Here is a 13,208-nt window from a genome sequence, read left to right on the forward strand (position 1 = left end):
AGAAAAGTAAGTGGGCACTGTCACACCAAGATTTACACCTTTTCTTCATCCCCCCCCCCCCAGCTAAGTTTTTTTCAGAAAAAAAAAAAAAAGGAAACCGGTGTTCATTTTCACTTGTTAATGGCGTGGGCTCAGACTGTTGAGTTGTATTGTGGAAGAAAAGGAGAAAATGGAACTTTCCGGTAGAACGTGGGAGTGGCTACTCAAAGGATCCCCTGGAGGCCTCATGGGATCCAGGCTTGGGGGGGGGGCGGAGGAGGAGGAGGAGCTCACTACCTGGGAGGCCTCTCTGCCTGGGGCCTGTTCTAGCTAGATTCAGCTGCCACCAGCTCTCCTCCTTGTGCACACCCCAGCAGTGACCCAGGATCCCTTAGTGTCGGAGGGCGAGGGACTGGTAGCGGTGAAGCCTTTTTCTAGGCTGCTTTGCCTGCTATCTCCTCACGCGTGACCGACCGTCGCGTCTGACCGCTTCCACAACAGACCTCCATCTCTAACCTGGTAACTGCCGGAGCCTCCGGATTCCATCCCCCACCCCCCTGCCCCCCAGATTGCCCCGCCCGCCGTTCCATTCTCCACCCTCAAGTTCCAGGGTTCAGGGAGATTTAATGTTTGTCTAGGTGCTGAGATGTAGTCGTACCATCTCAGCCTCTGTAGAGGTTTGGGCGCGATTGTAAGTTCTAGAACTAGACTACACAGTGGACCCTAGACCAGCGTGGGCGACTTAATTGAGACCCTGTTTTAAAATCAAAAGTAAAAAGAGGTCCGGAGAGGTAGTCCAGAAGCCGAGGGCTCTTCCAAAGTAGGCAAGGCCCCAGGTTCTATCGCCAGTAAGGCGAAGGCTGGCGGATGAATACTAGACCGCCATCTTCCGCTGAGGGAGGAAGGAAAAGTAGACCAACCAGTTGCGAAAGCAGCTGGTTAGAGCGCGAGGGGCGGGGCCAGGAACTACACCAGTGGCTCTTCCGGTGAAGCCCAGCCTGGCGCTCATCTCAAGATTCCCCTGACCCAGCCTCCCGAGGGCTAGAATAAGCCGGTGTGCGCCAGTCGAGTTTCAGGAAGTGATTTCTGAAGCGCCATTGGGTTAGAGTTCCCGCAAGGCTTCTGGCTGGATTTTCTTTCTTTCTTTCTTTCTTTCTTTCTTTCTTTCTTTCTTTCTTTCCTTATTATTTTTGTTTAATTTTTATTTTTTAATTTTTTTTTACTTTTCGAGCAGGGTTTCTCTGTGTAACCTTGGCTGTCCTGGACTCACTTTGTAGACCAGGCTGGCCTCAAACTCACAGCGTTTCGCGTGCCTCCGCCTCCCAAGTACTGGGATTAAAGGCGGGCGCCACCACAGCCCAGCTTCCATTTTACTTTCTCAGTCCTCAGGTCTGAGTGGCGCCAACAAGAATTGGGGCTTTAACTAACTACTCCTCGGTACTACTGCTGCTGGGGTTGGTTAGAGATCGCCTTTCCAACGACCGAGTCTTCTACTACGCAGGTAAGGCTAGGTGGAGGGCTAGAGTCCTTTCCCAGATAAAAAGAAAGGGGGGGGGGGGACGACGAAAAGGTTCTGGACGCCTTAAAGCAGTTATCAGACAGGCAGAGACTTGAACCTGATGATAAAATAGCAGAATTTTCACAGGCTGATGAGTGCCCAGCAGAAAAAGGTATGAACAGAGGCGGTCAAAGACCCGACGCTACCAGGAACCACACAGGAAACCGCTGAACAAAAAGGAATGCTGTAGGTAAAAAGGACGGCTATTAAGTGTAATGCTTGGCATCATTCCAGTTCAGGGAAAATGGCAGGGAAAACATAGAAATATGGCAGTGTTTACAAATGTTAGGTCTCCGATTGAATTTTTTTATTTCTTTCGTGTTGGTGAAGCTTCACAGTTCTATGATATTTATAGATAGTAGATGCTTTTCTTATTTTGAACCTTCTCCGCCTTGGACATTTCCACCTGGCTGGATTAAGTTCTTTGCTCATTCCAGACTTACTTCTCTTTGACATATTGTATTAAAACTATGAAGCACAGCAGACTCAAAACAACAAAACCAAAACAACAAAGTTGGCAAAAGACAACAGAGAAAAGGAAGAAGCTTAGGGGGCCGGTGAGGGGGGTAAGGGAGAAACTGTAGTTGGTACCAATACCAACCAAAGTGCCCTGCCTGGGGACTGGGGTTACCAGTTACTCTGTGGACTGAGCTTTAACAACCTATGTGGAAGGGCTGTTCAGGGACAGTGGTGACCTTAGCTCCTTGGCCACCTAGGGGACTCTAGCCTAATCTTTTAGCCTACCATTCCTGTTTCTCTCTGTTAGTCAGGAAGAAGTACACGTGGTTCTTGACTAAGAATTCTATCCATTCGTCCTGCAGTGAAGTACAGCTCTCCTCTATGTGATACAACCCCCACAGGCTAACAGAAGTGGTGGTTGTCAATCTTGTGGTGGTCAAGATTAATCTTTAAAAAAATCCCATTGATAACACAATTTGTTTAGGATACAAATTAATTTTAAAAAACCAAAATAAAAAAAACCTACAAAAAAACCAAAAAACAAAACAAAACAAAACAAAAACCAATCAACCAACCAACCAACAACAACAACAACAAAAAAACCACGTTAGATTACAACCCATTCTGAAACTGACCTCGTGAAAAAACAAAAACAAAACTTGTCACCATATGTACTATTTGGGAACAGCGTTTGCCAGTAGTACTTTGATGTTTATTTCCCTGAAGGAATGAGGATGTACAGAACGTCCTTTCATTTCAAATACAAACTGATTTTTTTTTCTTGGTAGTACTAGGAATTGAACCCAGGGCCTCATGAGTGCTAGGCATGCGCTCTGCCACCGAGCTGCATCATCCTGTAATGTGAGCAACTCACCTGTTGCCAAGGCCTTTCAATTCTTTACCTGAAGAGAAATGCACAAATGAGATGACCCAGTGAGTGTTCAGACGATTAGTTATGTATGGTTTCTACATCAGGAATATGAATACAAATATCCAAGTTTTTATTTCGTTAAAAATCTATTAATATGAAAGAACATGGCTGAACTATGTATGACTAGAGCTGAACGCAATGGGTATATGGCCCTGTGATTGCCACATGAAAACACCTGCTGAGAAAGAGTAGCATCAGCATCTTGGGATCGCGACCACTCTGTAGTGATTTTCTTGAATGCCCGTCCACATCTCGGATAATACAGTGGGAATTAATAGAATGTTCCAGAGACTAGGAAATGGTGATCTGGATGATTTAGCAAGGGGAGAGTGACAGAGAAGAACGAGTTTCGAGTTTCGTTTTCCTAATTGTCAGTTTTGCACTCATTCTCTGCTGTGCTGTCTGTTGCCGAGAGGCAAACCGTGTCATCGTCTTTCCCAGATTAGAAAGGAATTGGTTGTATGGAAATTTCCTTTGCGGAAGGATGGCAAAAGATGTCTCTTATTTTCAGAAATGCAAGTCTGATCATGAATGACAAACTGTTTTTACCTGTTGCTTGTGGGTTCTGGTTTTCCTCCATTTCTTCAAAGAGTCACTTTTGAGGGGTTGGGGAACAACAGTTAAATTATGCTGGTGTGGTGGAGCATAGCTCTAATCCCAGCCCTGGGGAAGCAGAGGCAGGTAGATCTCTGTGAGTTTCAAGTCAGCCAGGGCTACATTGTGAGACCCTGTCTCAAAATAAAGAGACCGGTCAAGTCATCGCATGTTAGCAAGGAAAGAAACCTCAGGTATCATCTCAGGGGAGGAAACAGGTTCATAGAATTACATCCTGAGTCTTAGAGGAGTTGTCGCTATTGGTGGGGTCGCCCTGCTTGCAGGCCAGGGCTATTTATAAGACAAGGCACAGCCTTAGTTGAGTATCCCAGGCTGGTCTCAAACTCCTGATCCTCCTGCCCCCTCTATCCAAATTCTAAGGTTGGAGGTGCATCCTAACATGCCCGCCTTTACTTACTTAATTTGTTTATAGTCCATGCGGTCTGGGGATCAAATCCTGGGCTTCCTGCTTCCTAGGCAAACACTCTTACCAGCTGAGCTACAATCTCCAGCCCCTGGACAATTTTTTTGAGACAGGGTTTCTCTGTATAACAGCCCTGGCTGTCCTGGACTCCCTTTGTAGACCAGGCTGGTCTGCCTGACTCTGCCTCCTGAGTGCTGGGATTAAAGGAATCACCCGGCCCTGACCAATATTTTTAAAATTAATGGATTCATTAATTTCTCTCATCCCGACTACAGTTTCCCCTCCCCTTTCTCCTCCCAGTCCCTTCCCCTCAATCTCTCTCCTCCAGATCCACTCCTCCTCAGTTTTGCTGCAGAAAAAAGCAGTCCCCACCCCCACCCACAGTGATTGCAGCCAAACATGGCATAACAAGTTATAAGACCAGGTACATACCTTACTCTAATCCAGTAGGAGGAGAGGGTCTCACAAGCAGGCAAAAGCGTCAGAGACAGCTCCCTGCTCCTACTGTCAGGAATCCCACAAGGACACCAGCTGGACAACCGTAACATACTTTGATTTTATTGCTTGATGTTCTAGGCATGAAACCAGTCAGGGAAACAAGCAAAAACAGTCGTTTTATTTTTAAAACCACACTTAGGTTTATTTATTTTATGCATATGGTATGAGTAATTTAAAAAAAATTTTTTTTTTGGTTTGGTTTGGTTTTGAGACAGGATTTCTCTGTGGCCTTGGCTGTCCTGGATTCATTTTGTAGACCAGGCTGGCTTCAAACTCACAGCGATCCACCTGCCTCTACCTCCTTGAGTGCTAGGATTAAAGGTGTGTACTGCCACAGTTATTTTATTTTATTTATTTTTATTTTTATTTTTGTTTTTAGAGACAAGGTTTCTCTGCGTAGCCTTGGCTGTCCTGGAACTCACTCTGTAGACTAGGCTGGCTTCGAACTCACAGAGATCTGCCTGCCTCTGCCTCCCAAATGCTGGGATTAAGGGCATGAGCCACCACTGCCTGGCTCCACCACAGTTTTTAAAAATAGAAATACTTTTCCTTTTTTTTTTGTTCCCTTCTTGATGCTTTCCCAATGAACTATTTCCCCAGCTATCTTTACTTTTTATTTTGAGACAGGGTCTTATTAACTAGCTTAGTCTGGCCTTGAACTCACTCTTCAGGCGGTACTGGTCTTGAGCTTGATAACTTTTTGTCTCTGCCTTGTAAAGTAGCTGTGATGACAGGCCTTCACTATCAGGCCCAGTTTATCTCATTGCTCATAGAACTCTCCAGTTTAAGGGCCAAGCTTTAACATAATTCTCTTATCCAGAGAAAAAGTGTGTGTCGGGGGGCATAGTTCCAAACCCCCTATCTGTGGCTGCAAAGATCACACAGGCTGCGTAGTAGAACCAGATCCATTCCAGGCACTGCTGCCTTCCCCCCTTCTAGCAGGGCAATGAAGTAACAGTAACTGCAGGCCACACACAGCTCGCAAGGGTTCCAGGGATAGTTTGCAGTGCCTCACCTGTTCTGAACTGGACTCAGTGAGCACAGCAGCTGTTCTGCCAGGAATCTTTATGCTCCTTGTTAAGGAAATGGGAGGAAGAAAGAGCATATACATTCAGGATTTCCCCTGCTTTACTTTGTTTTCTGAAAAATAATTGCAAGGCACACACAGTTAGGTTTCCTATTTTCCCATTTATCAGAATGTGATGTTCCGGATATGTGACTCTGAGAATCAAGCCTGTTTTATCCAGAATAATGATCCCAGCGCATAATCTTGTCTTTTGGGTCCAATATCTGATTTAGCAATTGATAATCATTGTTCTTATTTACTAAATGGGATTTTTAAATGTATTTTTTCCCCTTTTGGATGTAGAACATGGTATTTTCCCAGGGCCTCCATGAAAATGATTATTCTCCGTATAAAAGGTAGTTTCTAGCATGTGAAAAACCAGCAACCACTCATTTTACGTGTATGTATCAACACGAAACTCTGCTTTTACACTAAAGTTAACAGTTTAGCATTAGCCCAATCCTATTTGGAATTAGAAAAGTGTTCATTTCCGACCAGAACGCTCTGTAACGTAAAAGTTATGACGGGTTACAGAGGATTAATGCTAATTTTCAATGAGTTCAATACAAATTTAGGTAAAGCTGCTGTACCTCCTTTCGGAATTGTCATTTGAATTCACAACTCCTTCAAGCCTGTTACTACAAAAACAACCATTTTCTTATTCGGCCTAAAAACAAAAACATTTCACCCAGACTATATGCTTTAATAGCCACGTTTTTAATCGACCTGATTTAAAACTAGTTTGCAAGAAATGCATTTCTGCATGTCTCCCGGAGTTGGAACTGGGACAGCAGTTTGGAAGGTGTTTAAAAAATCCCTCTCCCTCCTAAGGGGCACCTGGAGGGCTTGAGGGCTCCTGAGGTGGGTGCAGGGGGCGAGCTCCGCTGGCTGCAGTCAGGACCCCAAGAGTTAACTAGAGCAAGTCCCCACCAGTGGCTCCCCGCCCCACCGTCCCCACCCTCTCCTTTTGGCTGGGGATTAAAGTGCTCCCCCCTGTGGCAGCAGTGACCCAGAAATGAGTCTGCGTCCCCGCGCTTCCTCCGCCGCCAGCCGCACGCCCGACCGGGAGGGCCTGGGCGCGCCGGGCCGGCGGAGCGCGCGGGCGACAGCAGGGGCCCGGCCGGCTCCCCGCGCGGCCTCGGTGGCCCGGACCCATGCGGCGGGGCGCGCAGCCCGCGGAGGCCCAGCCCGTGCGCAGCAGGTACGTGGGGGCGGAGGCGCGGGGGCGCGCGGGTCGGGGTGCGCGTCTCAGGCCGCGGCCGCGGCGGCTGCAGGGCGAGCCGAGAGGCTCAGCCATATTTGATGGTTTTGTTGCTTTGCTCAGGAGTTCTCGGGAGTAATGTAATGCCGAAGGTCGCTGCCTAGTGGAAATAATATAGTACGTCATTAATATGGCGCCAAAAGATTGGGCTGTGGATCTGTAGCGCGGAGGGAGGAGGCGGCCGCCCGCGCCGCGGTACTATCCCACCAGCAACTTGGGCATCACCGGGCTGGGGCCGGCGACGAGGCCGGGATGGCCGTGGAGCTCGAGAATTAATCGGTGTTGAATCAGTAAGTTCTATTCCGATTATTACTGTCATTTTCAATCGGAGGAAGGCGAAGGCTCAGAGCTTTTCCTTTTAAATGTATGAAGAACATGAGGTTTTCAGGTGATTCATCCAGCGTTTTCAGCAGCAGAAACCCAGCTTAGTTTATACATTTAAAAACAAAAAGGAAAGAAAGAAGGAAAGAAAAAAAGAGCCAAAGCGCCTACGGCTGCATGAAAGTGGAAAGCATAGTAGCAACTTGGTAGACAGATGGTTATGGCATAGCGCAGGTTCGCGTACATATATGATTCCAGAGTGTGTGACAGTGTGTGTGGGGGAAGGAGGGTATGAGGGTATGTTTTTCCAAACATAGGTGTGAGGGGATACATCTGTGTGAAGTGGCTGCAGCTCTGTTTCTTGTCACCGCATGTCCAAAATATTCATTGCATCAATTCAAGGGCAGTGAGAGGCGGGTGAAGGGACAGCTTGGCAATTAGATTTTTCCAGAATGGTTTTCCAATGATGAGACCTTTTACTTCCAGCGAGACTGTTTGTAAAGTGTAAAAGACTTAATCGGTGAAATTGGGAAGGACTAAATCGGTTGAGCAAAGTACCTATTAATCATGAACTTAAAACGGATTGCAGACTGCAACCTTTGACACCACCAGCCAAATTGTGGGGGTTGGGGGGCGGCTCTGGGTCTCCTCGCTGTCTTACATGCACATGCGATGTGCTCCCCGGGACTGCAAGTTGCAAAGCCTTCCCGGTGCACGTGTCTGGTGCCTGTGAGTGTGTTTGCGAGTTGGGTGCTGTTGTTCCGTAGCCAGTAGGCTTTCCGGGTCGGCTCGGCGTAGGCTTTGCAAATGCGGGAGAGGGATGGAATGTGGAATGTTGACCGGAGAACCGAATCCTTTCGGAACGGTCCCATTTGCTGGAGAAATTCGATACCTTCCACCTCCTACCCGGCCCCCCCTTCCCCGACGCCCGCCTTCGGGCAGGAGGCGGGGCTGAGGACGCTGCTGCTGCTCAAAGTGGCGGAGCGCGGCGGCGGGAGGCAGGTGCACAGCACCGCCTGTGGGGGTGCCTCAACTTCCGCGGGCGTTTAAATAGCTGCCGGGCTCCCCCTCCCACCGGTAATAGGTGACCTGGCGTTTGCGGGCGCGGGGGAAGGGACTGGGTACGCCGGGGCACGAGCCTACGCGGCACGTGGGCAGGTGCTGGTTGGCCCCGGGGCCAACTTTTGCAGCCCGCCCTCCCCGTGCAGGCGAGAGGTGGCGGGCGCAGAGACGGGGCCGGGCGGCGGCCCCAAGGCGTCTCCCTGTCGCTGCCCGAGCGTCGCCTAACGGTCCCAGGTGCTCCGGGTCCGTGCGGTGGTGGCCCGGCCCCCGTCCTCACGCCGGAGTCCCGCACAAAGCCCGCGGCGCGGGGTGGCCGCCGCCCGTCGCCGTCCCTGTTCCCGCGCCGCGGCGGCCGCAGGCGTTTGTTTGTTGCTTGCGCGCCGCCCTGCGCGCCGGATGGCTTCCTGTGACAGAGGTGATCCACAGTTTCCAGAACTGTCTGGGGGCGGGAGCGCGAGCCGAGCCCGCCGCGTTGCTCCGCCACCGCTCTGCTGTTCCCCGGGCCCGCGGGGAGGCCGGGGAGGGACGGCGTAGCCGTTTGCAGCGGCGCAAGTGGCGTGCGGACGCGAGGGAGCGTTTGATTTGCAACTGGGGCCGAGCGGATTGGTGCAGCTGGTGGCGGCGGGCGGGAGCGGCGGCGGCGGGGGGTGGCCACTTTCAAACGCCGAGGGCGGCGGCGCGGGCGCGGGGCCGGCTTCGCCGCGGGGAGGCGGTGTCATCCCCGCACCGGGGCCGGAGTTACTTTCCCCTCCTCCCGCGCTGTTGTTCCTGTCGCCTCGGGAGGAGCGGGAGCGCGAGGGGGCGGCGCCGCGCGGAGCCGGGCCCTGCGCCCGGCGGGCGGGAGGGCGGGATGCCCGCGGTCCGCGGCTCCGCCCCGGGTCTCCAGCCGGCTTCCCCACCCTACCCAGACCGTTTCCAGCCCGGGTTCGGGGCCCTGCACCCCTTGTTTCCGAGGTCCTTCTCTTTCCCATCCCCCACGTCTCCCCACTTTCCAACCCCTAGAGCTTCCCTCTGCGGGCCTCCCCACTTCCGATTCCCCGAATCGTGGGTCAGGAGCCTCTCATTTCGACCTTTCAGTCCCTGGCCCGGGTACCCCTCTTCCCCATCCGAGACCCTCACTCTGACCGCCTCCGCGGCTCAAGGCTTTCCCGGCTCAGCATCCAGGTTCTCCGCTCCCCACTCCCCAGCTTCACACCCGGGCTCCCCCTTCTGGGCGCGCGGGGGCGGCCGGTGAATTGCTGTGAGCAAACAACAACAAAAAAGCGGGCGATTTAAATGTGCCTTCGGAAACCGGTTAGAGCATGTCCTCTCTGTGATGCCCTTTAAAAGCGGCTTTAGGTCGCTTTCTAGAAACGTGGTAGAGAAGGTCTTACGCCCTTTGTTGACCCAGGCCTGTAGGGGATTTAAAATTTCCTTTTGTGAAATGTTAGTTTTGGCTTGGCCTTGGAGCTTTTAGGTTTTCAGAAAGAGGAAGATGACCTGAAGTCTCCATTCCTGGGAAAATTTGTGGGGTTCTTCCCCAAAGGGCTCCCTAAGGTGGAGTTCTCCTTTTTAGAATACCTGCTGTGGAGGAGGTCCCCCCTCTCTCTGCTTGTTTAAGGCTAGTGCCTTTCAAAGTTAATGAACTAGTTTCAAGACACAGAATAATTTTCCTGAAAGTGATTGACTAGTGGTTAGACTAGGCTAGTTAAGCTAGAGTGAGGCATAAACCTGGAGGAAGGAGGCAGTAGGTAGCAGTGGATGACATCTGCAGGTCAGATGACAAGCTCTTTGAAACTCAAGAATTTTTAGTCTCTTTTTTTAAAACCCAAAGGTTTTAGTCCCGCTTCTTTTAATTTTTACGTTTAAAAGTCTTGATCATCTCTGATATTGTAGTATGGTTGACCAAAGGTACTACCACAGAAAACTGAAAAATGTGCATGGGGGGCATGCAATAGTGGCTAGAAGCAAGTAGAGGTTTATATTCACCTTAGATTCAGACCTATTGTAAATGATGTAAGTGGCCCCTCAAATACTGAATCACACATTAGTTTTAGCTAGGTCTCCAGCATATGAATATAGCTCTGCCCCTGAGATTCTGCCCTGGACTCCAGCATCGTTATTATCAATACAGTCAATTTAAAAAAAAAACTTTTTTTGTGTTTGGTGTTTTATGTCCTTTCATAAAGTTTGCATAGTTTTGTAAATGTACTTGACTAGAACTTTATCTTCTAGGACAAAGTTTCCCGCTAATGCGCCAGGGTTTCCCAAGTCTTGATGCTCATGCTTGCGGAGTGAATGGTTGTGCCCAGGATGTGCACTACACTTGAATTTTGTTCTGCTTTTAAAGCCTTTTACTGCTTTCTCATATAGGGGTTTTAATTGTCGGAGAAAGCAGGGCCAGGACTGCAAGTAAGAAAGTGGTGGAGGTGTTTGCCTAGACTGCGAGAAGCTGTGCATTCCATCCCCGGCACAGCCAAAGAAGGCAGGATAACCTTCCTCCTTCGTCCCTTGGAGCTCAGTAGTCACCAGGGTTGCAGGAGTAGACAGGGAAAGGCACCCCAAATGGTAACAGACAAGTCGGGAAGTTTAAGTAGTTGTCACTTAGAAACAAAGCTTGCTGGGCTGGGCTTGGGGGAAGGATACGATAGGGATGTGAAAATAGATGCACAGCTTCATGTGCCCCACAAGCTGGTAGAACAGCACTTGAATTAAGTTATTAGACAGTGGTGTTAACATGTTGAAAAGTACTGAAGAACAGGTCCTATGGCTGTCGCCCACTGATCACTGTTCAGGTGATGTTTTGTGCAGGTGTACTGTGTGTGTGCTTGCGTCACAATAAGTCTACATGCGTGCTTGTAAGGAGCTTTGCCTGGCTGCTAGCATGGTAAATGGTCCCACTGATTAGTAAGGCATGTTTGTTTTCCCTATTTTGTCCTAATCACAAGGCCAGCCTTTTTGAAACCACAGGCCCTTTGAAGGACCGTATATTGCCCGCGGACCTAATGCTTTTGACAATGTGTCTGGTACTGAGCAGGGAAGAGCCTATGGTCACAGTGAATTGAATTAAGATTGTCAAACCAAACTTCCTCATTGAAATTTGGGAACCTTAGATTTGGAAATCATCTGTTTGAAAAGTACTTCAAGGAAGTGTGGTTATCTAGTGTTGCCACAAGTTTCAGTTGGCAGGTGGCTGGGATAGCCCTTGCAAAGGTCTTGGAGGGGGATTGCAGCCTTTTTAGGACTGGGACTGAGGGCGGGAGGCAGATGACTGAGGGCTGGCTCACCTATCTCCCCCAGGCACCTTCTCTTTCTCTTCCTTTGCTTCAGTACTAAGGAGGGCACCTGTTACACTGTTAGTGAGTGGGTTCTCAGAGTTGGCACTCCAGCCAGTTAGTTTTCCCACAGATTTATAGAGTGGGCAGTACAGGAGGGTTATTGGGACGTTGCCCTCACTCTGTGTTTTGCTGGTCTGAAGTGGCATTGAGAGGTTTGGCAGGATGGAAACACTGAGTATCTTAAACCGTCTTCCTTGACGGGTGCTCACCTTAGGAGGTTGGCAGCAAGCACAGGATTCTTTTCTCACCCTGACCCCCTTCCCCCTCCACACACTTGAGATCTATTGAAGTCTTTCACTTATTCCTATAAATGCAATAACTTTGGAACAACATTAATTAGTGAGGTAGTTTAATTGTAATTGTTTGTTTCGCTGAGAGTTTTATGTTTATTTCCTCCTTTTCCAGGACCTTGCAGCATTCTGACTATGGTTGAAAAGTTCAGGGCTGGGTGGACAGCTCAGCCGGGCAGTGCTTTTCCTAGTGTTGGGTGGCTCAGCAAAGAAGTGTGATGTTAGGATGACGTTATTCGAGAACTGCTCTTTGGTTATTTTACTTTTTTTGCCCCAGTGCTGGGCATCAGGCTCAAGACTTCCACTGAACCATCCCCAGCCCCTTGTACTTTTATATTTATATATTTCAGACTGAGATGCAGTTGTAAGTCTCTTGTCATTTCCCTGACATTTTTCTGCATAAACTTAGGTCTGTGAAGAAGATGTATGCTTTTATTTTTGTACTTTTTGGCAGAGGTATGGGGTCAGTTGGTGAGTTACTCTGTCTTCTAAATGCAGGCTTGGCCCTAGAGGCCCTTTGACCTGCACCTCAATATGACACTCAAGTGTTAGCAGGGTTTATGCTAGACCCTAATGGACATAAGTTTGGAGTGATTCCTGCGGCAGATTTTACTCACCCAAACAACAGAAATAAAAATACTAGACTTGGATTGGAGCGATTGAATTTAGAGGAGGCTGCACGTTTTTATCTTTTAATATTTTATTAACACTAGGTATGTGCTGTGCATCAACAGGTGTTCAGAGACCTTTTTTTCTGCGTGTTGGGGAAGAGCCCCTGGCAGCTTGTGTTCTAAGTTGGCGTTGTACCTGTGAGCTGTACCCACAGCCCCAACACCACACTTCCTGTTACTCTAAAACTAGACCAGTATTTGCCTTTTTGCTTCAGTCTTTTCAGGTAAAGCCATAGTTAGGTGACTTAGATTGCAGATGTCAGTTTATTCTTAGATTACTTTACAGTTTGGGTGCTGGGGATAGGACCCAGCGACTCTCACATACACTGAGCACTCGCTCCACCACGGAGCCCCACCTCCACCCTGTCCTTTAAGTTTGTTTTAAAACTTTAGGTTCCTTTGGGCTATTTACCTAGGGTATTAAAACCATAGTTACACTCCATTGGAACAAGCGGGGAACAATACCAAGCGTCGGGTGTATCCCACACTGGAAGTTCCTTAATTCAGGACAGTTTCTGGAGAGTTATTTATGGTGAAGGTTTCGGTGGTGAGGGGTCAGGCTGAGGAGTGCAGTGGGCAGCTTTCATCTCCTCCCTGCCCCAGGACAGAAGCTAGGATAGCCAACTTAGCAGCTTCTTGAGGCTGTTCAGCGTGTAGTACACTCAGACACAGCTTGCCTCATCTTGTCAGTTGTCTAAGGCTCTCTTGCAAGGCCTGGGCTTGGGGCCTTGTGGCTGCTGGGGACCCCCCACCCTCTGAAAGGATAGGAAGTAGGGA

The 13,208-nt window shown here is 49.3% G+C and overlaps 1 protein-coding gene across 7 annotated transcripts in view; it reads left to right on the top strand.

The window, feature by feature from the left end:
• Positions 1 to 384: 384 nt before the first annotated feature.
• Positions 385 to 13,208, top strand: part of JADE1 (jade family PHD finger 1) — a 60,518-nt gene continuing 47,694 nt past the window's right edge. Inside the window, exons 1-2 of one of the 7 annotated variants that reach the window (XM_084768863.1) lie at positions 385 to 498; positions 1,362 to 1,480. Coding sequence is in view for 2 of the 7 variants with exons in the window: in XM_084768860.1 (XP_084624986.1) it covers positions 8,550 to 8,568 (19 nt within the window). In the remaining 5 variants the exon portion in view is untranslated. Of the gene's footprint in view, positions 499 to 989; positions 1,081 to 1,361; positions 1,481 to 6,543; positions 6,711 to 6,750; positions 7,061 to 8,039; positions 8,169 to 8,413; positions 8,569 to 13,208 lie in introns of those variants that run through there. The other 6 variants (XM_084768862.1, XM_084768865.1, XM_084768861.1 and 3 more) reach the window with 6 other exon arrangements.

The sequence above is a fragment of the Acomys minous genome, assembly GCF_964271855.1.
Source record: "Acomys minous genome assembly, chromosome: 19".
Classification (NCBI taxonomy): domain Eukaryota; kingdom Metazoa; phylum Chordata; class Mammalia; order Rodentia; family Muridae; genus Acomys; species Acomys minous.